We start from the raw sequence: 25,517 nt of genomic DNA, 5'->3' as shown, positions 1-25,517 counted from the left end.
TGCAATGTCAAAAAACTGACTTTTTTTTGACTGTGTATTCGACTATTGCTTGAAACAAACAAGATTTACTGTCAAGACATCTTCACTTTCTCATGACGGGCATGGGAGGCCACCAAGGCCGTTCACCGACAGCAGTGAGTCACACTCTGGTTAGACCCTCAGGGATGGACTTAATGGGTTCATGATGTTGGGAGTGAGAATGACTCCAAACTCGTGTACTGTACTTGTTGGTGAGTAACTGGGCACAGAGAGCACGTATCCATTCATGTGAAAGTTAACATGGTTTTAATTCATAGCAAAGTTGAAATGACAGGGGGAATAAATTATTCATCGTTCACATTTTTGAATCTCAGTTGCACCTTTACATGAGATGGTAGTGACACAAAACCATTGCAGATGGTAGTGATACAAAACCATTGCAGATAGCATAAATACTAATACAAACAGACACACAGTTTAATAATGTAACTCTAGCTACACCTGATAAGTACTTTATTTGTAAATAAAGTGCATTAAAATGAAATGAGACCCTACAGTTAAAATGAACTACGGTATACAAGTAATACAACAATGGAGACACACTTATGGATAAAACAGGGTGTCAAGGAATCCATAAACCTAGCTGAAGAACGGCCACCATCAACCTGCTCAAGGTAAAAGTGAGATTTGAGCATTCCTCACAGGGCAGGTTCCTCAGCTTGGTTCACATTTAAGAGAGTACGCTACACTTCAGTCGCTCATTCTTAGTGTGGACTCGTGAGACAGTGAGAGAACGAGTTAAGAAGGGAGAAGAGATCCAGAGTTCTTCACTAGTGTTGACAGGCCAGTTCTCTCTCTCTAGATCCGCCAGCCCTTGCCTGGGCCTTAGCAAGAAGACAAGGAAGTGAGAGGAGCAAGAACACTGAACATGTGTGCCCCTCCCAGACCATGGACAGACGAGGAGATAACAGGAAGATGATATGAGATGTGACATACTGGAGACCTTGTCCTCTCTCGATCATCCCATAATACACCAACACTGATCTTATCCATGACCTCAGGCTGCCTGTTAAGACTGATCATCACTGACTTGATGATTGTGTAGTGTGCTGGATAAAGTGATCGGTATACTTGTGATGCAAGTATATGGACGCAATAAATACTATTCAGTGAAAAGGTCATGAAGCTCAGAAATATAGGGGTGCATATTCAAAGTGAGTAATACATATATTCATGATTGCACTTTTGAGTGTTACTGATCAGTTGATAAAGTTAAGTAATCAGATTGTTGGTGATATTTGCAGGACAAAAACCTTGATTTCGCTGCGGCAATTCTGACATTTTGCATGTGCTGATGAGGGAAGCATTTTGTTGACGTGTGGTTTGATTGAACCATATTATGCGGTAAATGTGCAGTGATTGGCTGAAATTCACTGTCCTGCGGTGATGGGTCAGTTTAACGCAATAAATTGACTGTTTTATGTGGAAATTGTGCGGTGATTGGTCAAATGTGCAAGCCATCGCATAATATGCAAAATTGATTTAGCAAAAAAGAAACAATCGCAGAATTCTGGAGAGACTGAGTATTGCGACTAAGCCACGGCTGGTTAGCGCACAGTAGTGCCTCCCTGTGGTCAAAGAGGATAACCACAGCATGCATGTTTCAGGGGAAGGTTATTACCAAAGGAAGAAACATTTCTTTCGAGCTAAAGTGTTTAGCTATAACACCAGGGGAAAAGACTTCAACATTTCAACACTGGCATAAATATTTCAGGCAGACAGTGACTTCACAATTTCAACTGTGATTATGATAGGTTGAAGCTGATTATTTCCACTCCTAGCTTAGTGATTGTATGGGGGTTAAGTTTTCAAACGGCAGTGGTTTGGCTTATACCTCAAAATTCCAGACTTGGTCTCAGCTCCTTTAGGATCCTTGGTAGCTCTAGAGACACATGCTATACCTGAACAACTGACGAGGAAGATCACTCCTGCCTATACGGCCAAGGAAAAAAATGTTCTCCCAGTTACCGACGGTCATTTAATAAGCCATAGGACTTTTTCCTAAATCCAGTTCATCGTTTGGGTCAATCCTGGAAAGCCAGCTTGCTGTTGAAGTGCAATGAATTCTCTGCCTCTATAGTTCTAATGAAGCGGCCAGTTGTCACTGCAATGCTTTCAAAAGTGGGAGGAAATCCACTAGTTAGACATGAACATAGTGCAATGGAGTTGGCCTGGAGACCGGCCTGGGTAAAAGCTGTGGTTCCACAGTGGTGTCTGGCCAAAGGTTCTGCAGCTGGTACTGAAGCATCAGTTGAAGAGGATCGAGTCTGGGTCCCGGTTGGCTATCTGGGCCACGTGCTTCAGAATGTCCTTCTTTGTGATAATCCCCAGCAACCGACTGCAAGATAGACAGGGACAAAATGTCAGAGGTCTGGACTTCTTACAATATACAAACTCTTTAACATAAGTAAGTTCTGTCACTACTTTTTTTGTCTGTCTTGGGGTTTCTGTTCAGTTCTACTCATGAATGTACCCTACCGTTCAAAAGTCTGGGGTCACTTAGAAATGTCCTTGTTTTTTGAAGAAAAGCTTCTTTTTTTGACCATTAAAATAACATCAAATTGATCAGAAAAACAGTGTAGACATTGTTAATGTTGTAAATGACTATTGTACCTGGAAACGGCTGATTTTTAATGGAATATCTACATAGGCGTCCAGAGACCCATTATCAGCATAATGGGTAATGAGTAGTACATAGCGTTGTATGACATCTTCAGTTTCTTGGCAATTTCTCGTATGGAATAGCCTTCATTTCTCAGAACAAGAATAGACTGACGAGTTTCAGAAGAAAGTTATTTGTTTCTGGCCATTTTGAGCCTGTAATCGAACCCACAAATGCTGATGCTCCAGATACTGAACTAGTCTAAAGAAGTCCAGTTTTATTGCTTCTTTAAACAGAACAACAGTTTTCAGCTGTGCTAACATAATTGCAAAAGGGTTTTCTAATGATCAATTAGCCTTTTAAAATTATAAAAACTTGGATTAGCTAACACAACGTGCCATTGCAACACAGGAGTAATGGTTGCTGATAATGGGCCTCTGTACGCCTATGTAGATATTCCATTAAAAATCAGCTGTTTCCAAGTACAATAGTCATTTACAACATTAACAATGTCTACACTGTATTTCTGATCAATTTGATGTTATTTTAATGTACAAAAAAATTAGAAATGTTCTTGTTTTTTTAAAGAAAAGCTAAGTGACCCCAAACTTTTGAATGGTAGTATATAGAGAAGTAGTGGTTCCTAGCTACATAGCTAGTTCTCAGTAGCAGGAGCTTTACCCATTGTGTGTGATGAGGCATTGGCGCAGGCCCAGCTTCCTGAAGATGTCCACCACAATGTCCATGGCGGTGTGGTCTGTGACAGTGAAGGGACTAAGGTCCATGATGCCCCGAAGCTTCAGAGGAGGGGGGCTGCTGGGGGGCTGAGGGGGCGTGTACTCTGTGAAGAAGATCCTCGAGGTGCTCACTATCCCATCCTGACGCTGCCTGGCATTATCTGAGAGGGGAGAGAGGGTTTTACAGTGGAGTGGCAGAGACAAATAGACCAGAAAGGTGTTAAATACACTGCTAATGACATTGAGTACGTTTACATAATAATCAGTAATAATTCGATATTAAACTGATTACGGCAGTAGGCAGATTACATTAGTCACTTTAACACCTTGCTCCGCTTATCTTAAAATCGGCGTAATGTCAAAATCGAAGTAAGCATACGCCGATTAAAACACCTTTTGAATTATTAGGACATGTAAACACCTTAATCTGCGTTCCAGCGGTATATTTGATCTACGGATGTGCCGGCGCCAGCTGAGCGAGCCAGCGCGAGTGAAGTTGAGTTCAGAACAACTGAATGTATGCATCTTAGAAATAGTTTTAACATACAAACTTTATATGTTCCGACTCAAATATGCGTTCCAAAAATAACATGGCCGCTGTGGGAAAAAAAGTTTATTTTGATTTGCCGATTTTCTGCATTGATCAGAGTGCCACCAGGTAGCCTGATTTCAGAATGTGTCCATGTAAATAAGACAATTAGGGAAATCGCTCTTCTTGTAAAGCACGTAAACGTTTCAATCAAACCATCATATTCATGTGACCGTCCACGATAATTGCCTTATTGTGTCCATGTAACCACACTCAGCTATGATGACAATGAACATGTTGGTCAAAAGCCAGCACCTAGCACGACACAGAACGATGACCCATCATCCATACCTATGGAGATGGTGAGGTCCCTGCGCAGCACGAAGCCCACCAGGCGCTGGGACTCATGGGAGACCACCACGGGGAAACCGCTGTAGGTGGTCTCTGTGATCATGGTCTCCACGTCCTCTACCGTCATGCCGTCCTGGGTCAGTACGGAGAGCGGCGGGTCACTGCGACGCGGCCGCATCACGTCCATGGCCAGGGTCTTATGACTGAACTCCTCCTTGGCCTCCAGGAAGGGGTAACCGTTGAGGCGGATGTGTGCCTCGTAGATGCCCTCGCGCCCGATGGCATCCGCCACCCACTTGCTGGTCATGGCCGCGGCCATCAGGGGCACGATGTACTCCAGCCCTCCGGTCAGCTCGAACATGATGACCACCAGGGATATGGTCATACGGGTCACCCCACCTGTGGGCACAGAGAGAGGGCTGGAGGCAGAAGTCTCGAGGCTATGCCTAATGTTGACATTTAACCAGGAACAAAGGAGCTCAGAGTAAAGACAAAACCAAGTGAAGAAAACACTCTTAGACATGCAAGGTGCAAACATACAACACTCTTGAAGCCCTTACCTAAGCAAGCAGCAGCCCCCACCATGGCGTACAGGCCTGGGGTGATGCAGTCAGCACCAGGAGAACACCAGCCCCTGAAGATCGCCCAGTCGTGGTGGTAGTAGGCCAGCTGCTCCATGCCTATACCCAGCAGCCTGCCTGCAATCGCCCCCACTGCCATACTAGGAATGAACAGCCCAGAAGGAACCTGGAGGAACAGAAAGACATGATTTATATAAAATACTCAAATCCCATCGAAGAGCTCGCATTGAAATCATACAAGTAAGCGGTGACATCTCTGGACAGATGTGCCATACAGACAGGCTATGGTAGAAGGTCCTCTCGTACCTTCATGCCGAAGGTAACCACGGTGATGAGCATCTTAAAGACGAGGGCCAGGGACAGCTGCCACATGGCCGTGTAGACGTCATCTCCAGCCGGACGGTCCGGCAGCTCGTTGCTGCTCTTGGTGACGTTGGCGTTGTCATAGTTACACAGCTTGGAGGAGTCCAGCAGGCCACAGTCGTTGAAGAGCTCAGAGATGAGCTCGCTGGTGCTGGTGCGGGTGTAGCTGTTAGGGAAAGCCACCACCGCCGTGACCGCGGTGACAACCAGCACCTCCAGGACCGGGTAGCGGCCCAGCCACGTGGTCTTACGCCGCCGGCACCACGCGATGTTGGCTCGGATGAAGAAGGCGCCCCAGATGCCGCCGAAGATGCCGAGGAGGACAAAGGGTACGAGCTCCAGGAGGTGCCAGGGGGTGTGGAACTCCACGTAGAACAGCACCAGGCGGCTGTTGCCAAACGGGTTGATGGAGCGCAGGGTGAAGGCTGCCACCAGGGCCGCGAAGAACGACCGCCACAGGGTCTTCAGAGGGAAGTAGTAGCTCACCTGACAGGGCCATGAGGAGACGGACAGTTACACAGTGACCATAGTCAAAATGTCAACATTTGAATTGAATGTTCAATTTAACTTGAAGAGTAGTTCAACTTGAATCAGAAAGCACATAGATTTGCATAAGAAGAAGAAGAAGAAGCAGCCAAGGCGCTTCTCACCTCTTCCAGACTGAAGAGCACTCCTCCTATGGGGGCACCGAAAGCCACAGACACACCAACGGCAGCAGCAGCAGACAGAACCTGACACAAACAACCAAGGAGGAAGGTGATCAGTGTCCTTACACTAAGCCTTTATAACACAGCAACAAAGCTGAATAACAGCTCATATAATGCCGCGAATCAATGCCAAATATCTCTGTGTTGGAAATGGCATCTCAGGCGCAGTGTTTACAGAATTGAGAACGATAATTGTTGGCACCGCACTTCCATTCGCACTAGCTCGCTGTGGCAGGGGAGAACAAGCATCACCTTGGGGTATATGTTTATTGAAATCGTAAACCCACGAGACCATCTACAGGCTATTTATACTTTCATGGGGGTTTCCCGTGCTGAGTCTGACTTGAAGGCTCTCTCAAATTCTTTTGACACGGCGTCAATGCAAAACAACATCAGTGTTCCTAGTTTTTGGAATTTGTGTCAGTTCCTTGAAAAAGACTGTCAAAGGTTAACCTGTCCATCCATATAAAACGTGTAGACGTTTGTGAATAGCCCACTGCTATTTCTCCTCACCTCTCTGCGCTTGGCCTCGTTCTTACGGTACTTGGTGAACAGGTGGCATAGGATGTTGCCACAGCAGCAGGCCACGTGGACCAGGGGCCCCTCCTTCCCCAGGCTGAGCCCTGATGACACAGCCAGGACCAGGGTGATGGTCTTGATTATCAAGGTCCACTTCCCCAGGTACCCTCGGATGATGAACCCACTCAATATGGTTTTGATCTGGGGGAGAAAATAAATAGCATGGGTAAATGAACCACAGCATTTGTCCTCTTTCAAAAGACATATCAAATAAGGCAAGAGGCATAAAGTAGTCGTACCTCTGGGATTCCAGAGCCACAGGCATAGGGGGCGAAGGCCCTGACCAGTGTCACAGCCAAGAAGGAGAATAGTAGAGCCCAGCACACGTACATTAGGTAGTTCATAATGTACGCAAAGGGACCCTGCAGAGAGAAATTTCACAATAAGACTGACCAAAATAAATCACGTAAAACAATGGGTCGAGTAGTACAATTTTAACCCACCTCTGTTGTGCCAATGATGAGCTCGGCCCAGCTTTTCCACTGGGGACACTTGTCCCTCTCCTGGAAGGTGGTCTCGTTGGAGGTCCAACAGCAGTGCTCATGGTTGAACCAGAACCCGTTCAGACAAACCCCTTCCTTGAGGTCTGTCATCCAGTGGGCTGATATGTCGATCCCACCTGCCAAAGCACCTGGAATAGATCACAACACTATCAATGGTTTCCAGGGCGTTGCTGTGCGGGGTTTAGTAGAAGGGATCAAATGAAAAAAAGTCTAATCATAAACAGTCTGTATCCGTTTAGACTGACCTGACATGAGTCCAATCAGCAGCATGAGCAGCCATCCAGAGAAGGCATCACTGACACTCTTCACCAGCGCCCATGTGGACTCTTTGCTTTTACTGGTAATCTACAGAGAAAGACATAAATATTCAGCTGGGCTGAAGCGCGTTTCGGTATACCCTTTTTCCATTGTTCCCCATTCCATTGTTCACTCTTCCAAGATCTCGCCGAGCAAATCAAACCCAATACTGACATTGACAAATTAAACAGAGAATTGGAACAATAAAGAAAGAGACTGGCCAATTCTGGCATTCTATTGGAGTATCCCTCAGGGGCTTAGAATTAACAAGGCTGCTTTGTCTTCGAAGACAGTCATTTAATGCAGAGACGGGACAATATTTTGAACAAATGCTCTCTAGATTCTCATGTTGCTTGTCATTGCAAAGACTAAAGCAGAGATAGAGATAATGTGACAGAGTGCTACTACAGAGTGATTTTTTTAAAACCCTTATTGCTCCCCAATTTCGTGGTATCCAATTGGTAGTTACAGTCTTGTCTCATCGCGGCCTCGGGAGAGGCGAAGGTCGAGAGCTGCGCGTCCTCCGAAACACAACCCAACCAAGCCGCACCGCTTCTTGACACAATTCTCACTTAACCCGGAAGCCAGCCGCACCAATGTGTCGGAGGAAACACCGTGCACCTGGCGACCGTGTCAGCGTGCACTGCGCCTGGCCCACCACAGGAGTCACTAGTGTGCGATGGGACAAGGACATTCCTGCCGGCCAAACCCTCCCCAAACCCAGATGACGCTGGGCCAATTGTGCGCCGCCCCATGGGTCTCCCGGTTGCGACCGGCTGCGACAGAGCCTAGACTCGAACCCAGAATCTCTAGTGGCAAAGCTAGCACTGCGATGCAGTGCCTTAGAAGACTGCACCACACGGGAGCGCTACTACAGTGCTCACGTCACTCCCTGTTGAACGAGGGAGAGCTCTATTTGATGTTTTGGAAAGTTTTGAAAGTCTATTGAAAAAGTTTAGTTAATAGCTAGCTACCTTTTGAGTTTGGCACGGTTGGCATCAGTTGCTGGGACCGCTACTATCTGTCCTGTGATCCTGCCGACCAAGGCCGGGTCTGAGGAGCTGCTTGGCGTAGAAAGTAGCCCAGTTGCTAGCTAGCTAGCTGCCTATCAAGCTAGCAGGGTTTTCTTGAGGGCTTGAACACAGCCTGCAACGCGGTTAGCCATTGTGGCTGGGGCTGTGGATTTTCCTGGGCTTGTGACTGGCTAGATCCCTGCTGTTTGTTGTTGTGTTCAATCTTCCCTGTGACCTGCCCTGTCTGGAACTGCGAGGAGTGACAGCTTAACCTACGTTGCTACCATGACAAAGACCAAAGCCAGCGGGAGTACCACTGAGGATAGTGGTGTCTATCACAGGTGAAGGATATTTAAAATGAACAGAAAGGAGTTCTACCAGCAGTTGTTAAAACAACAAGAAAATTGCTTCAAGTTTTTGGCCAAATACTGATGGAGTCAACTAATAAATGAATAGATGACCTGACCAGAGAGGTTCAGGACCTGAAGAACAATTTGCAGTTCTCCCAGGGTCCGCTTGATGAGTTTAAACATGAGAACGGCAAGACGACAGCAATCAGTAAGCCATTGCGAGAGAACATCAGTTCTGTATGTGAATCCATGATAACAATGACAGAGAAAATCAGATTCGAGGGAAAATCAAGGCGGAACAACATTGCTGTGGACGGAATTGTAGAATCTCCACATGAGACCTGGACGGAGTCGGAGGACAAAGTGAGGGAAATGATCTCGGAGAATCTAAAGATGGACCACAGGAATATTGAGGTGGAGCATGCCCACAGGACTGTGAAACCCACCACTGGCCCAAGTGACACTGGCCCAGGCCGATAGTGGTCAAGTTCCTGAGGTTCAAGGACAAGGTAGGTGTTCTAGAAAGAGCCAAGAACATGATCGGAAGGTACATCTTCCTCAACGAGGACTATCCTGAAGCTCTGCGCCAGAAGAGGAAAGGACTTATCCCAGTCATGAAAGCTGCCAGAGCGAGTGGGGACATTACTTACATCTGCGATGACAGGCTCATTGTCCCAAAAGCCTGGAAGGGATGAGAGAGCCAAGCCTACGTGTTCATAGCTTCAACCCCTCAGCACACACACACACACACACACTTATATCAACTTGCTTTGTTTGCTCTTTTCTGTATTATGTCTATCTCTGATAAGCCACCCAGGAAAGAGCTGAAAATAGCCCATATTACTATATGTAGCCTTAGAAATAAGGTAAATAAAATCAAACTTGCTAACATCAGATAATTCATATATTAGCTATTTCTGAGACTTACTTAGATAATTAATTTGATGATACAGCAGTAGCAATAAAAGGATATAACATCTATAGAAGAGACAACTGCTTATGGGGTAGGTGTTGCTGTATACACAGTTGAAGTCCGAAGTTTACATGCACCTTAGCCAATTACATTTAAACTCCGTTTCTCACAACTCCTGACATTTAATCCGAGTAAAAATTCCCTGTCTAGGTCAGTTAGGATCACCACTTTATTTTAAGAATGTGAAATGTCAGAATAATAGTAGAGAGAATGATTTATTTCAGCTTTTATTTCTTTCATCACATTCCCAGTGGGTCAGAAGTTTACATACACTCAATTCGTTTTGCCTTTAAATTGCCTTTAAATTGTTTAACTTGGTTCAAACATTTCGGGTAGCCTAATAAGTTGGGTGAATTTCGGCCCATCCCTCCTGACAGAGCTGGTGTAACTGAGTCAGGTTTGTAGGCCATGCTTTTTCAGTTCTGCCCACATATTTTCTATGGGATTGAAGTCAGGGCGTTGTGATGGCCACTCCAATACCTTGACTTTGTTATCCTTAAGCCATTTTGCCACAACTTTGGAAGTATGCTTGGGGTCATTGTCCATTTGGAAGACCCATTTGCAACCAAGCTTTAACTTCCTGACTGATGTCTTGAGATGTTGCTTCAATATATCCACATAATTTTGCTTACTCATGATGCCATCTACTTTGTGAAGGCCACCAGTCCCTCCTGCAGCAAAGCACCCCCACAACATGATGCTGCCACCCCCGTGCTTCACGGTTGGGATGGTGTTCTTCGTCCTGCAAGCTTCCCCCTTTTTCCTCCAAACATAACGATGGTCATTATGGCCAAACAGTTCTATTTTTGTTTCATCAGACCAGACATTACTCCAAAAAGTACAATCTGGCTTTTTATGGTGGTTTTGGAGCAGTGGCTTCTTCCTTGAGCAGCGGCCTTTCAGGTTATGTCGATATAGGACTCGTCTTACAGTGGATATAGATACTTTTGTACTTGTTTCCTCCAGCATTTTCACAAGGTCCTTTGCTGTTGTTCTGGGATTGATTTGCACATTTTGCACCAAAGTACGTTCATCTCTAGGAGACAGAACGTGTCTCCTTCCTGAGCGGTATGACGGCTGCGTGGTCCCATGGTGTTTATACTTCCGTACTATTGTTTGTACAGATGAATGTGGTACCTTCAGGCGTTTGGAAATTGCTCCCAAGGATGAACTAGACTTGCGGAGGTCTAAAAAAAAAAATTCTGAGGTCTTGGCTGATTTCTTTTGATTTTCCCATGATGTCAAACAAAGAGGCACTAAGTTTGAAAGTAGGCCTTGAAATACATCCTCAGGTACACCTCCAATTGACACAAATTATCAGAAGTTTCTAAAGCCATGACATCATTTTCTGGAATTTTCCAAGCTGTTTTTAAGGCACAGTCAACTTAATGTACGTAAACTTCTGACCCACTGGAATTGTAATACAGTGAACTATAAGTTAAATAATCTGTCTAAACAACTGTGGAAAAATTACACAGGGCGACAGTGGCGAATTTGCCAATCTTGGTGTTCTCTGGCAAATGCCAAACGTCCTGCACGGTGTTGGGCTGTAAGCACAACCCCCACCTGTGGACGTCGGGCCCTCATACCACCCTCATGGAGTCTGTTTCTGACCGTTTGAGCAGATACATGCACATTTGTGGCCTGCTGGAGGTCATTTTGCAGGGCTCTGGCAGTGCTCCTCCTTGCACAAAGGTGGAGGTAGCGGTCCTGCTGCTGGGTTGTTGCCCTCCTACGGCCTCCTCCACGTCTCCTGATGTACTGGCCTGTCTCCTGGTAGCGCCTCCATGCTCTGGACACTACGCTGACAGACACAGCAAACCTTCTTGCCACAGCTCGCATTGATGTGCCATCCTGGATGAGCTGCACTACCTGAGCCACTTGTGTGGGTTGTAGACTCAGTCTCATGCTACCACTAGAGTGAAAGCACCGCCAGCATTCAAAAGTGACCAAAACATCAGCCAGGAAGCATAGGAACTGAGAAGTGGTCTGTGGTCACCACCTGCAGAACCACTCCTTTATTGGGGGTGTCTTGCTAATTGCCTATAATTTCCACCTTTTGTCTATTCCATTTGCACAACAGCATGTGAATTTTATTGTCAATCAGTGTTGCTTCCTAAGTGGACAGTTTGATTTCACAGAAGTGTGATTGACTTGGAGTTACATTGTGTTGTTTAAGTGTTCCCTTTATTTTTTTGAGCAGTGTATATTTTTTTTTTTCCAGAGCCATATCTCTGTAATGCTTAGAGAAGATCGTATGTCAAGTGTTATTGAAGTGTTGTGGTTGCAGGTTCACTTGGCACATCTAAATGATTTTCTTTTGGGGTGTTGCTATAGACCACTAAGTGCTAACAGTCAGTATCTAAATAATGTGTGTGAAATGCTTGATAGAGTATGTGATGTAAACAGAGGTCTACTTTCTTGGGGACCTGAATATTGCATCCATTACTGCATCCGTAATGGGTCTGCGGTCAAACGACCACCCCTCATCACTGTCAAATGCTCCCTACAACACTTCAGCGAGCAGGCCTTTCTAATCGACCTGTCCCAGGTATCCTGGAAGGATATTGACCTCATCCCGTCAGCAGAGGATGCCTGGTTATTCTTTAAAAGTGCCTTCCTCACCATCTTAAATAAGCATGCCCCGTTCAAAAAAATGTAGAATCAGGAACAGATATAGCCCTTGGTTCACTCCAGACCTGACTGCCCTTGACCAGCACAAAAACATCCTGTGGCGTACTGCAATAGCATCAAATAGCCCCCGTGATATGCAACTTTTCAGGGAAGTTAGGAACCAATATACAAGCAGTTAGGAAAGCTAAGGCTAGCTTTTTCAAACAGAAATTTGCATCCTGTAGCACAAACTCCAAAAAGTTATGGGACACTGTAAAGTCCATGGAGAATAAGAGCACCTCCTCCCAGCTGCCCACTGCACTGAGGCTAGGAAACACTGTCACCACCGATAAATCCACGATAATTTAGAATTTCAATAAGCATTTTTCTACGGCTGGCCATGCGTTCCCCCTGGCTACCCCTACCCCGGTCAACTGCACTGCACCCCCCACAGCAACTCGCCCAAGCCTCCCCCATTTCTCCTTCACCCAAATCTATATAGCCGATGTTCTGAAAGAGCTGCCAAATCTGGACCCCTACAAATCAGCCGGGCTAGACAATCTGGACCCTCTCTTTCTAAAATGATCTGCTGAAATTGTTGCAACCCCTATTACTAGCCTGTTCAACCTCTCTTTCGCATCGTCTGAGATCCCCAAAGATTGGAAAGCTGCCGCGGTCATCCCCTTCTTCAAAGGGGGAGACACTCTAGACCCAAACTGCTACAGACCTATATCTATCCTACCCTGCCTTTCTAAGGTCTTCGAAAGCCAAGTTAACAAACAGATCATCGCCCATTTTGAATCCCACCGTACCTTCTCCGGTAAGCAATCTGGCTTCAGAGCTGGTCATAGGTGCACCTCAGCCACGCTCAAGGTCCTAAACGAAATCATAACCGCAATCGATAAGAGACAATACTGTGCAGCCATATTCATCGATCTGGCCAAGGCTTTCGACTTTGTCAATCACCACATTCTTATCGGCAGACTCAACAGCCTTTGTTTCTCAAACGACGGCATCGCCTGGTTCACCAACTACTTCTCTGATAGAGTTCAGTGTGTCAAATCGGAGGGCCTGTTGTCCGGACCTCTGGCAGTCTCTATGGGGGTGCCACAGGGCTCAATTCTCGGGCCGACTCTTCTCTGTATACATCAATGATGTCGCTCTTGCTGCTGGTGATTCTCTGATCCACCTCTACGCAGACGACACCATTCTGTATACTTCTGGCCCTTCTTTGGAAACTGTGCTAACTAACCTCCAGACAAGCTTCAATGCCATACAACTCTCCTTCCGTGGCCTCCAACTGCTCTTAAATGCAAGTAAAACTAAATGCATGCTCGTCAACCGATCGCTGCCCGCACCTGCCCGCCCGCCCAGCATCACTAATCTGGACGGTTCTGACCTAGAATATGTGGACAACTACAAATACCTAGGTGTCTGGTTAGACTGTAAACTCACCTTCCAGACCCACATTAAGCATCTCCAATCCAAAATTAAATCTAGAATTGGCTTCCTATTTCGCAACAAAGCATCCTTCACTCATGCTGCCAAACATACCCTCGTAAAACTGACTATCCTACCGATCCTCGACTTTGGCGATGTCATTTACAAAATAGCCTCCAAAACTCTACTCAACAAATTGGATGCAGTTTATCACAGTGCCATTCGTTTTGTCACCAATGCCCCATATAATAACCACCACTGTGACCTGTATGCTCTCGTTGGCTGGCCCTCGCTTCATACTCGTCACCAAACCCACTGGCTCCAGGTCATCTACAAGTCTTTGCTAGATAAAGCCCCGCCTTATCTCAACTCACTGGTCACCATAGCAGCACCCACCCGCAGCACGCGCTCCAGCAGGTATATTTCACTGGTCACCCCCATAGCCAATTCCTCTTTTGGCCGCCTTTCCTTCCAGTTCTCTGCTGCCAATGACTGGAACGAACTGCAAAAATCGCTGAAGCTGGAGACTCTAATCTCCCTCACTAACTTCAAGCACCAGCTGTCAGAGCAGCTCACAGATCATTGCACCTGTACATAGACCATCTGTAAATATCCCATCAAACCCCCATACCGTATTTATTTATTTGGCTCCTTTGCACCCCAGTATCTCTACTTGCACATTCATCTTCTGCACATCTATCACTCCAGTGTTTAATTGCTATATCGTAATTACCTCGCCACTATGGCCTATTTTATTGCCTTACCTCCCTTATCTTACCTCATTTGCAGACACTGTATATATACACTTTCCCCCCCTACTGTATTATTGACTGTTTGTTTATTCCATGTGTAACTCTGTGTTGTTGTATGTGTCGAACTGCTTTGCTTCACCTTGGCAAGGTCGCAGTTGTAAATGAGATCTTATTCTCAACTAGCCTACCTGGTTAAATAAAGGAGAAATAAAAACATTTAAATATTGACTGGTTTTCATCAAGCTGTCCGCTCAAGAGGAAGCTTCTCACTGCCAAAGTTGCACTATTTTAGGCCCAGCTTTTGTATACAAAAGATTTTACCGTAACTCACTTTCATGATGTTTAAAATATTTGTTCATCACTTGATGAATTTATGAAATTGCTTCTTCTAATTATTGATAAACATGCACCTGTTAAGAAACTGACTGTTAGAACTGTTAAGGCTTGATGAGGAATTGAAAAACTGTATGGCTGAAAGAGATGGGTCAAAAGGAGTGGCTCATAAGTCTGGCTGCATATTTGACTGGCTGACTTACTGCAAATTGACAAATTAAGTGACTAAGCTCAACAAAAATAAACTGTATTAAGCCAAGATCAATGATATAAATAATTATGAAGTAAAAAAATATATATATAATTCTTATGAACTTTTTTGAACATCTTGGCATAGTTCTGTTATAATCTCCACCCGGCACAGCCAGAAGAGGACTGGCCACCCCTCATAGCCTGGTTCCTCTCTAGGTTTCTTCCTAGGTTTTGGCCTTTCTAGGGAGTTTTTCCTAGCCACCGTGCTTCTACACCTGCATTACTAGCTGTTTGGGGTTTTAGGCTGGGTTTCTGTACAGCACTTCGAGATATTAGCTGATGTACGAAGGGCTATATAAAATAAACTTGATTGATTGATTGATTGATTTAAATGAAATTATGGGAAGAAATACAAATTCAACTCCATCTTTCATCGAATCAGATGGCTTATTCATCACAAAACCATTCGATGTTGCCAATTATTTTAATGATGACTTCCTTTGCAAAGTGGGCAAACTTCGGCAAGAAGAAAAAGAAAAGCATTGTAAATTATAATTTTGTAAAGTTCGTGTGGGAGAGGTAGAAAAATGATTCTTTAACCAAACTTGAAATTTGTTAATTCGTTTACAGAGAAATAGCAAACAGACTTTCAGCATGCTTATAGAGAAGGGCACTCAACATGTACTGCACTGACACAAATGAGTGATGATTGCTTGAAAGAAACTGATAATAAGATTGTGGAAGCTGTACTGTTAGATGACCATAACCTGTTATTGAGAGAACTAATGTTTTAGGGCTTTTCATACTCTGCCATATCGTGGATTCAGAGCTATCTAATAGAACTCAGGGAACCCGATGGTCACTCTGACAGAGCTCCAGAGTTCCTCTGTAGAGATGGGAAAACCTTCTAGAAGGACAACCATCTCTGCAGCACTCCACCAATTAGGCCTTTATGGTAGAGTGGCCAGACGGAAGCCACTCCTCAGTAAAATGCACATGACAGACTGCTTGGAGTTTGCCAAAGGCACCTAAATACTCTCAGACCATGAGAAAACAAGATTCTCTGGTCTGATGAATCCAAGATTGAACTCTTTGGCCTGAATGCCAAGCGTCACATCAGGTGGAAACCTGGCACCATCCCTAACGGTGAAGCATGGTGGTGGCAGCATCATGTTGTGGGGATGTTTTTCAGCGGCAGGGACAGGGAGACTAGTCAGAATCGAGGGAAAGATGAACGGAGCAAAGTACAGAAACATTATTGATAAAACCTGCTCCAGAGAGCTCAGGACCCCCACAGTTTTATGACAGCAGGAAAACTCTCTCTCCCACTCTTTCAGAAATGGAAGCTAAATCCCTTTGTTACCACAGAGAGACGTTGCAGTACGGTAACATCAAAAGGTTGAGTAATGAAACAATATTTCTGTAATCCAAACAGTTGGAAGGGTCCGTGGGTACATAAAGAACAATAATGTCGAATTCATTACTAATTTGTGATGTAACTAAGGACAGTAGAACAACAAAACTATCTCTGAATGTGTATATTTCCCAGTGATCAGATTCACATCTAGATGTTGTGGAACTTAAATGATTAAATATGAAACTATTTGTGAGAAGATGTAATGTGATGTTAGCCTTCTAAATGAGATAATTGTTTTTCATACGATGTCTTAACCTGTCAGTGAGCACGCCCACGTGAGCACAGACATTATGCCAAACATCATGGAACGCCCCTTTTCCAGAGTGCATAAAACCCCTTGTGAAGAATTAACATATCAGACCAGCGGGACCGACAGCGTGAGCTGGAAGGTACAAAATGGTTACAATGAAACTTTCAACAGAGAAGAAGAAAATCTCTACAGCTCCATACTCTCTGGTCTATAGCTATATGTTGAAATGGTTGGCAATTTAAATGGCTACCACTCTATAGACCAGTTACGAGCAGCGCCAGCTGAATACGTTACAAATTAGCGATGCACAATATATCGGTGAACATATCTGAATCGGACAATATTAGCTAAAAATGCCAACATCGGCATCGGCCCGATGTCTAGTTTAACGCCGATGTGCAAAACCGATGTCAAAGCTGACGTGCATACCTATATAACGTAGGTACATGACGTAATGACGCCACGTCAAATGTTGCGCTTCACGTGCAACACAGCATTCCTAACCTAGCCCACAATGTCTGCTGTGTGGATCGAGCAGTCATCAAGTAGTTATTTGAAAGAGTAAGAACATTTCAGCGAGACAACTCAAAATGTGAAAGCCATTAACGCCAAGATAATGGAATTCATTGCCCTTAACAATCAACCGTTCTCTGTCATGGATGATTTAAAAAATATATATTTTTACCTTTATTTAACTAGCCAAGTCAGTTAAGAACAAATACTTATTTTCAATGACGGCCTAGGAACAGTGGGTTAACTGCCTTGTTCAGGGGCAGAACGACAGATTTTTACCTTGTCAGCTCGGGGATTTGATCTTGCAACCTTCCGGTTACTAGTCCAACGCTTTAACCACTAGGCTACCTGCCGGTGATGTTGGCTTTCGCGAACTGGTCGAGCAACGGTACACACTACTAAGTGTGCTATTTTTCAGATGTTGCCCTACCGGAGTAACACAGTAATAGCGTCACTGCTATTAGCTTCACGACTGACATTTGGACCAGCGATATCAGCCCCATGAGCATGCGGAGTCTGACAACACAGTGGGTCGTCGAGGATTTCGTACTGAGGAAAGACGTATTGCATGCTCATGAATGTGCTGGTTGTCATACCGCTGCTGCCATTTCAATGACATTTGAGAACATGTTTGAAACATTAACACACTAGCTAGCTCCATTCTAACAACTGACTGGAGAAATACTCATCAACTGCGCCTGCAGCAGACATGATATCCTCTTTCATGGCATTGAAACACCTGCTCAATAAAACTGGCGACACAGGCTGTGAACAAGCGATTCGGTGGCACTCTCTCTTTACTGTGTCGCCACCATGCTCGATGCTAGGTACAAGGACCGCTATTTCGATGCAGACAAGAAACAGGGTTTACATGAAATGTTACATACACAGCTGGACAAGATGGACACAGACACAGTGACAGCGCGCACCGAGGAAGAGAGGCCACGGACAGACAGAGCTGAAACTTCACTGCTTGACATGTATGATGAAATCCTGGTTGAGACTGAACAAATGAACAACGAAACAGCACAGCAAATAAGTGAAAGAAATAGGTTTTGATTATGTTTTACTGGTAATGGGGACATACGTAAATGCCAAAAAAATAACTTTTTGGTCAGTGTGGTGTGTGTGTAACCTTTATTGAACTAGGTAAGTCAGTTAAGAACAAATTCTTATTGACAATGACGGCCTACCCCGGACGACGCTGGGCCAATTGTGTGCCACCCTATGGGACTCCCAATCACGCCCGGATGAGATAAAGAATGGATTCGAACCATGGACTGTAGTGATGCGTCTTGCACTGAGATGCAGTGCCTTAGACCGCTGTGTCCGTGTGTGTTTACTATTTAACTGTACTAGAATGCTTAAAAGGCCGCTAATATCAGTGCATCACTATTACAAATGATTAAGAAGTCTACAAAACGAAAGACTACACATTCAGTCTGCAGCTGAGCGCCACTATCCAACACACATGCCGAAAGACAAAAAGGAAGAACCGCAAGTATCGCACAAAAGACGGGGGGGGGGGGGGGGAGGGTGAAATGCCAGATCTTCTGTCTGAAATGCCAGTTCGCTTTGCGTTTCCTGGCAGTGAGGGACTGCGTCAAAGACTATCACGACATGCACAAGCTACGGTGAAAGTGAAGTCTAATCATCTACACCTGGGATGTAAAATGAACAACAATGCCATTTCTAAATAGTTCAGCTTGTTTACATTTTTGGACCTTTTTTTTAAGTGAAGGACACGTGTCTAACCAAGTTTGAGTTTGATAAGACTTTTTATGTATATCCTGTTGCTTTTATATTGTTTGTGTAAACAGTTCATTTGTATGTGGGACCAATACATTGGATATGCCTAGGCTAAACGTTCAGCAACTTTGGAGAGGTTGAAAAACACACTTGGATATCCCCTGTATGTCCCCCGACACCACCACAATGTTTGAGAGGTTGGTGTTGAGGTTGGTGTTGTAGACATTAGTTTTTATAGTGAATAATAACTTTTAGGCACATCCAGTGTGTAAAAACAGTGAAATTACCACATTCTGACACTTTGGAGAGGTTGAAAGGACACTTGAATGTACCCTGGATATCCCATAACACCACCACAATGTTTGTGAGGTCGATATGGTAAAAATTGTGTTTTTATACCGAACAAATAGCATTTAGGGGTTGCAAATATGTAATGGAACTGGAATTATTTAATTTAGAGACATATGCCACTTTAGAGAGGTTTAGGGACACTTGAAAACGTCCCGTTACCACACCTGACACCACTTACTAAAACATCTGCCCATTTGTAGTTATGTCTATCAATACCATTTTTCTCCTGATGTTGTTCACATGTTGTGGAAGCCATCTGATGTGTTTCCAGCTCTGGGAATCAATAATTCACTTCTAGCCTGTCAATGAAAGATTACTTTAAAAAAATGATAATAATAAAATAAAACAGTTATTTAGTGTGTGCTTGGTCTTGTGTATTCTGAACTATGTAACTCCTATCTATCTTCTGATCATTTCCTCATTATCTCCCAGATCTTTTCTTTCCAAATATACCAAGTTTTGGCAAGTCAGAATCATGTAATTACACATTAATGGCAGTTACTTGTCTATTTTGGCGGAAATCAAAATTTTTACATTACATTTAAGAGGTTAAGGACCAAACAATTTACAGGTCGCAAAATAGTTGGGAGGAGATTTTTGATGTACCGATTCCATGGCACATGGTTTACGAACTGACACACAAAACAACGCTGGATTCAAAACTTATTTTCCATTTTAAATTAGTATACAAAATATTTGCAACCAATATAATGTTATATAAATGGGGGATACAACCATCCCAGCTCTGCAGATTTTGCTGCGAAGAGACAAAACCATTAGATTACTTGTTTTGGTACTCCCCATATGTAGCTTGTTTTTGGTCACAGGTTCAGGAAAGGGAAGAAAAATGGCATTTACTTGGAGCTAACTCTTAAAATAGCACTGCTGGGTGATTTGGGAAGTCAATTGATAAGCTGGTAAAATGTATATAGTATGCATAAGCTGGAATTAAAAGTGTTGTTGTCCATTAGTTTACTCCAATTAGGGGAGGGGTGCTAGGGTTAGGGGAAAATAATAAGGAAAATATATATTTTTAAAATGTTAATATTATATATATTTACAAAAATATATAAATGGGTGATTGGAAATGCAGACAATTACATTGATAGAAGCCACAATATAACTGCAATATTAAAGCTGATCAACCTATTTTCTTAAAGAGTGAAATTGATGCATACATTAATAACAGTGCTTTAGACCAAGGTTGGATTACTGAAAAGGAGAGGGATTTCCTCATCACCCCTCACCCAGTATGTTCAGCTTACTATGGCCTACCTAAGATTCACAAGGATCTATCTGATCCTCCTCTGAGGCATATAGTCTCTGGTAATGATAGTCTCACGGAACCCCTATCCCAATTTGTCATTTTTTTTCATTAAAAAGTTGGTTCCTTCCCTCCCAGCATTCAATATCGACACCACTTATGTGCTAAAGACCCTTGAGGATGTCCATGTAATGATATACTTATAACTATGGATGTTCAAAGTCTTTATACAAACATCCCCCATGCAGAAGCCCTCTCCCACTATCTATAGCAGATACACACCCTAAAGGTCTGCTGCCCCCTTCTGGTTTTATTTGGACATTAACAAAAATGGCGTTATTAACTTTCTTCATTATGCTGGCTCTTTTTATCTAGAGTATGAAGAATACAATTGAACAAAGCTGAAATAAAATGGAAAGAATATTTTCTCCAAACGATTTGAGGGAGTATGCACATGCAGCTAGTCTGTGCTGAGCGTTAAGAAATAGGTATTCCTATATGCTTAATTTAGAGTTATTAATGTAACTTTGGTTGTTCTACAAACGTTGGGCTATGTTTGGATTTTGAATACATAGTACGGCATGATGCGACTAATGATGATTTGAAAAAAGGTCGCTTGAAAGGCATGAGCTCTGCTTTGTTTTTTGCGCAGGCTGCACACTACATCAGTCACAATTTGACAAGCACTTGATAATGCCTAGAATTTCACAGCGGCATCCCCTTTGTGTGTCCTTAATTCACCCTAAAAGAATCCATGCCGTTCGCAGCCAGGTGCCGTAGTGCCCTTCTTCCTGAGTGCTGCGAGCTCCATCACATGATCGGGTCTTTCTCACAGGCTACAAGTGAAGACAGACACATCGGGGACGCAACTGCACGTGTCCTTATTAAATTCCAAGATGCATATTGAAGATATTGGAAGAACTGTCCACATTTACTTTTCATCAGCCAACAAGATAAGTAGGCCTAATGAACAGCAAAAGCACTAGCCTATGTCAATCTACTATCCCTAATAGTGCAAAGGTTGACCTATTCTATTCTGTGCAAGAAATAAATATTCCAAACATAGTCTGGGACAGTGGTGGGATGCGATAGATCCCAAATTACTCAAATCAGAACGTTTAGCTTAAAATGTTGATAAACTATTATGCTATTTCTTCACATTATAAGCGCAGCAATGCGCACATGGTAGTAGGCTATAAGTGCAAACGTTCCATTGGCGGAAAACACCATTCTCAAAAGTGACCGCAAATGCAATTATGCATGTAATGCTTTTATTATAAAGGTGCATTTTTATGGTGAAAATGATCTTCCCCAAACTTGAAACTCACGCGCTGCTTATATATGTTGATTATCAATGTTATCAATGTTGATCCAAAATGCCGTAGCAGTCGGATGTGTGTTTTTGTCTTGTCCCCTCCTGTCCCGTGTAAACATAGTTTTTCCCTGTATGATTTGTTTATTCCATGTGTAACTCTGTGTTGTTGTATGTGTCGAACTGCTGTGCTTTATCTTGGCCAGGTCGCAGTTTTAAATGAGAACTTGTTCTCAACTAACCTACCTGGTTAAATAAAGGTGAAATAAAAAAAATATATATAAAATATATATGCTAGTTAGGCTCTACACCCCTTGTAAAGCGGATTAATGTGCTTCATTTTAAGAAGTTATTTGGCCACTTTAATTGTGATACAAACCTTATTAAAACATATAGGCCTACGGGCTAAGCTACATGAGGGGTGCGACTATGATTAGAAAAAGTCACCAAAAAAAGGCATTGTTTCTTATGCTGGGCATCATTCACAAGTGATAATATATCATTCACAAGTGATGGGCTAATATTATCACCCATCAGACTATTCTTGATTTAATATTCTTTACATATACTAAAGAATATATTTGTAAAATTTGTTCTGATTTAGAATGGACCATTATCATGCACCTGCTTCGAAACAGGGGCAGCGGGAAAAAAATGGCATCTATGCACTTAAATAGCGAATGGAGGACACTTTTCCCTGTGGTTTATTTTCATGTCAGCCAGGTAGGCTATACTCCTGTAGTAAATATAAGCAAAGTTTTTAATATTAGGAAAGTTGAGAAATAAATAGTAGGCCTAATCTATAGAAAGCTGATCCTCTTTTTAGTAGAGACCATCACTCTCTCTTCTCTCACGCAATTACATAGTCTATTGCAATGTTGCGCAACATGAGCTCATGCACTCTCATGGAGTGTTTGATTACATTTTCAAATACATTTGCATTGATGTCAGTGTGATTGGAGGGACAATAGAGTGCGGAGTACCAGGTAGTTAGGCTACGAATTACCAAGTTTGGTAGGCTATGAATGACCATGAGCAGCATCAGAGCATGGAGAAGCGAAATTACCATGACCGTGGAATTTGACTGCCTTCATGACTCGTGACCACCGGTGTGGCTGTAATACAGTCACCACAACAACCCTAGTAAAGAGTTAAAAGAACAAGGAAGTAAATAGTTGTAGGTCACCTCTCTGTGGCGGTCGCGGTCTTTGGACTTCTCCCGCACCCAGTCTATGGTGTTAAAGTCCTCATAGGTGCCCACCCCTGGTACCGGATCATCCAGCAGGTCCATCAGCTTAGGCACCCCGTTCACCTCCTCCATACCTGGGTTATCCCCTGGATGAGAAGGGAGGAGAGACGTGAGGATTTAAAAGAGTGTGTCACACATTCTGGTGTGAAATAATACAAATAAAATAACACATTTGCAATAGCCATGTCTTGTTTTGGCACAAAAGATGTGTGTGTAAAATCAATACAACACAGACAGGCCTTGGCCTTACCAGAACCTCGGTCCAAGGGTGGTACATCCTCTGTGGTAGAGAAGTCTAACGTCGCCCCTGCTATCTCCACCATGTCCTCGTCACTTGTGCTGCTCTCGTTGCAATATCCGGTGTTATCCATCGAGAATCCTATCGGAATACACACAGAATAAGGTCAGGGTCCAAAAGCAGAGAGTTCAAAGGAATCCTCCACCTAACTAACGTTACATTCGCTAAACTAGCTACATATGGGGGCCGAGACCTAACGACGTGAGCTAGCTAACGTTGGCTAGTTAGCTCCGTCTGTTTTATTTTATTGTGTTCGACTGGCTGTTGTGGTTAGCTTCTAGCTAAATACTGACTGACATCAACCCGTCTGTCTCCAACCGGCATGGCACCTAGCTTGCTATTTATCTAACGTCGTTAGCTAACTAACGTTAAATAGGTGGTTGGACAGCTAAGTTAACTAGCGCGATAGCATCAGCCACACACTCATAAACCTTGATAGCAATAGTAAGCACAGAGCTTCTTGTGCAAGCACATACTATTGACATCATATTAATAAAATAAAAAATGTCGTTATTACTTCGTCGGATGGATTTCGACAGAGGACTCTGCTCTGTTATAATCCTATCGGATTTTAACCGAATTCCAACAACTTCCTGCCACGACAGACATTGAGAGCGGATCCCAGATGCTAATACTGATCAGTTTATCGTTGATTGATTATCCTTTATTTTCCCAAGGATTCTGACTAGAAACCAGTCACAATGGAAATAGAATAGATTTTAATTGACTATTGAACCCACCAGTACAGCAAACAAGGATCACATTATGCCTTGTCCAGTCCCCAAACTCATTGCCAATGATGATTCCCTCCCGTCACACACAGACCTGTATATTTGCATGTATGCAGATGACAAAGTTAACAGCATTAAGTATTTGGGTGTATGTTCATTATTGAAATCAAGCACTATTTCTTCAAGCATGCATTGTAGGTTCAATGACTCCTCAAAACCAACAACCTCCTTGTTTCCTAGAAAATAAACACAGAACAGACAATGGTGAGAGTTACAATCCTAGAGTACCCTCAGTTGAATAATTCAGACATTGTCCACAGTGCATATGTAGCCTAGTGACCTTTCCTTGGCATCTCTGCTTCATCTGCACCAATATTTGAACAAAGGATAAAGTGAAAACAATATGATAAGTAAATCACCTTCACCAGTTCAGTACTTTCATGACAATCAATGACTGGAATGCAAGATGGTAGATAGCCAATTCAAATAAAATGTTATTGGTCACATACACATGGTTAGCAGATGTTAATGCGAGTGTAGCGAAATTTAGTCAATTGACATGTAGGCTGGTCTACAGAATTAGTCTGGGGTATGAGTCAGTACAGGTGCATCAAAGCTGGGACCAAGAGACTGAAAAACAGCTTCTGTCACCAGGCCATCAGACTGTTAAAATTGAGTCACCACCAGCCGGCCCCCTGTATGTGTTTCTGTTCCAGACTCTGACATGCTTGTTATAATATTTATTGATTTACATTTTTAGGATTTGTGTGTATTGTGTTGTTAGGTATTACTGCACTGTTGGAGCTAGAAACATAAGCAATTCGCTGCACCTGCATTAACATCTGCAATAACATCTGCAAAATATGTAGGAGACCCATAAAATTCGATTCTATTTTTTAAAAATCAAGCCTGGTATAAAGGTCTGTGCATGGAGACCTAAAAACTTCCCAACATGATTGTGTTATTTATTAGTATGACAAAACACCCAAACATGTCATAACACGGGTCATGAATTACATCCTCTAAGTCACCCTGTGGATATTTTTATTCCCTATGGCTACATTGTTTCTGGTCCTGGGGCTATTATGAATATTTATGACTAATTCTGAATAATGAGTGGAAGCTGCATGCCACAACTCATAATCCCAGTTCTTAACACGTAAAACTCTCTTTCCCCTGCCACTGCTCCACCAAAGATTAAGCTATGTGAAGTCCCACTGGGCACACACTGGTTGAATCAACATTGTTTCCACGTCATTTCAATGAAATGGTGTTGAACCAATGTGGAATAGACGTTGAATTGACGTCTGTGCCCAATGGGGATTCACAGCAAAATTTAGGAATACAATATGTGGTAGCTGTTTATATTTGAGCTTTTTTGTGTTGAACGCATGATTCTGCTGACGCAAGATCTACTTTGATTGAACTT

At 43.3% G+C, this 25,517-nt stretch overlaps 1 protein-coding gene across 1 annotated transcript; it reads right to left on the bottom strand.

Annotated features, from left to right (window-relative positions):
- Nucleotides 1-258: 258 nt before the first annotated feature.
- Nucleotides 259-23,958, bottom strand: LOC120057331 (H(+)/Cl(-) exchange transporter 5). The gene is made up of 13 exons (XM_039005910.1): nucleotides 23,875-23,958; nucleotides 23,310-23,438; nucleotides 22,997-23,145; nucleotides 7,237-7,336; nucleotides 6,932-7,119; nucleotides 6,728-6,850; nucleotides 6,423-6,629; nucleotides 5,853-5,933; nucleotides 5,146-5,688; nucleotides 4,819-5,005; nucleotides 4,259-4,657; nucleotides 3,323-3,539; nucleotides 259-2,377 (listed from the first exon to the last, which is right to left on the bottom strand). Exons 2-13 carry the CDS (start codon nucleotides 23,428-23,430, stop codon nucleotides 2,287-2,289), a joined length of 2,406 nt encoding a protein of 801 aa, XP_038861838.1. The 5' UTR covers nucleotides 23,431-23,438; nucleotides 23,875-23,958; the 3' UTR covers nucleotides 259-2,286.
- Between the last annotated feature and the right edge of the window lie 1,559 nt (nucleotides 23,959-25,517).

Source organism: Salvelinus namaycush, chromosome 12 (genome assembly GCF_016432855.1).
Source record: "Salvelinus namaycush isolate Seneca chromosome 12, SaNama_1.0, whole genome shotgun sequence".
NCBI lineage: Eukaryota > Metazoa > Chordata > Actinopteri > Salmoniformes > Salmonidae > Salvelinus > Salvelinus namaycush.
Note: the sequence above shows the minus strand (reverse complement) of the source record. Positions and strands in the feature narration are given on the sequence as shown.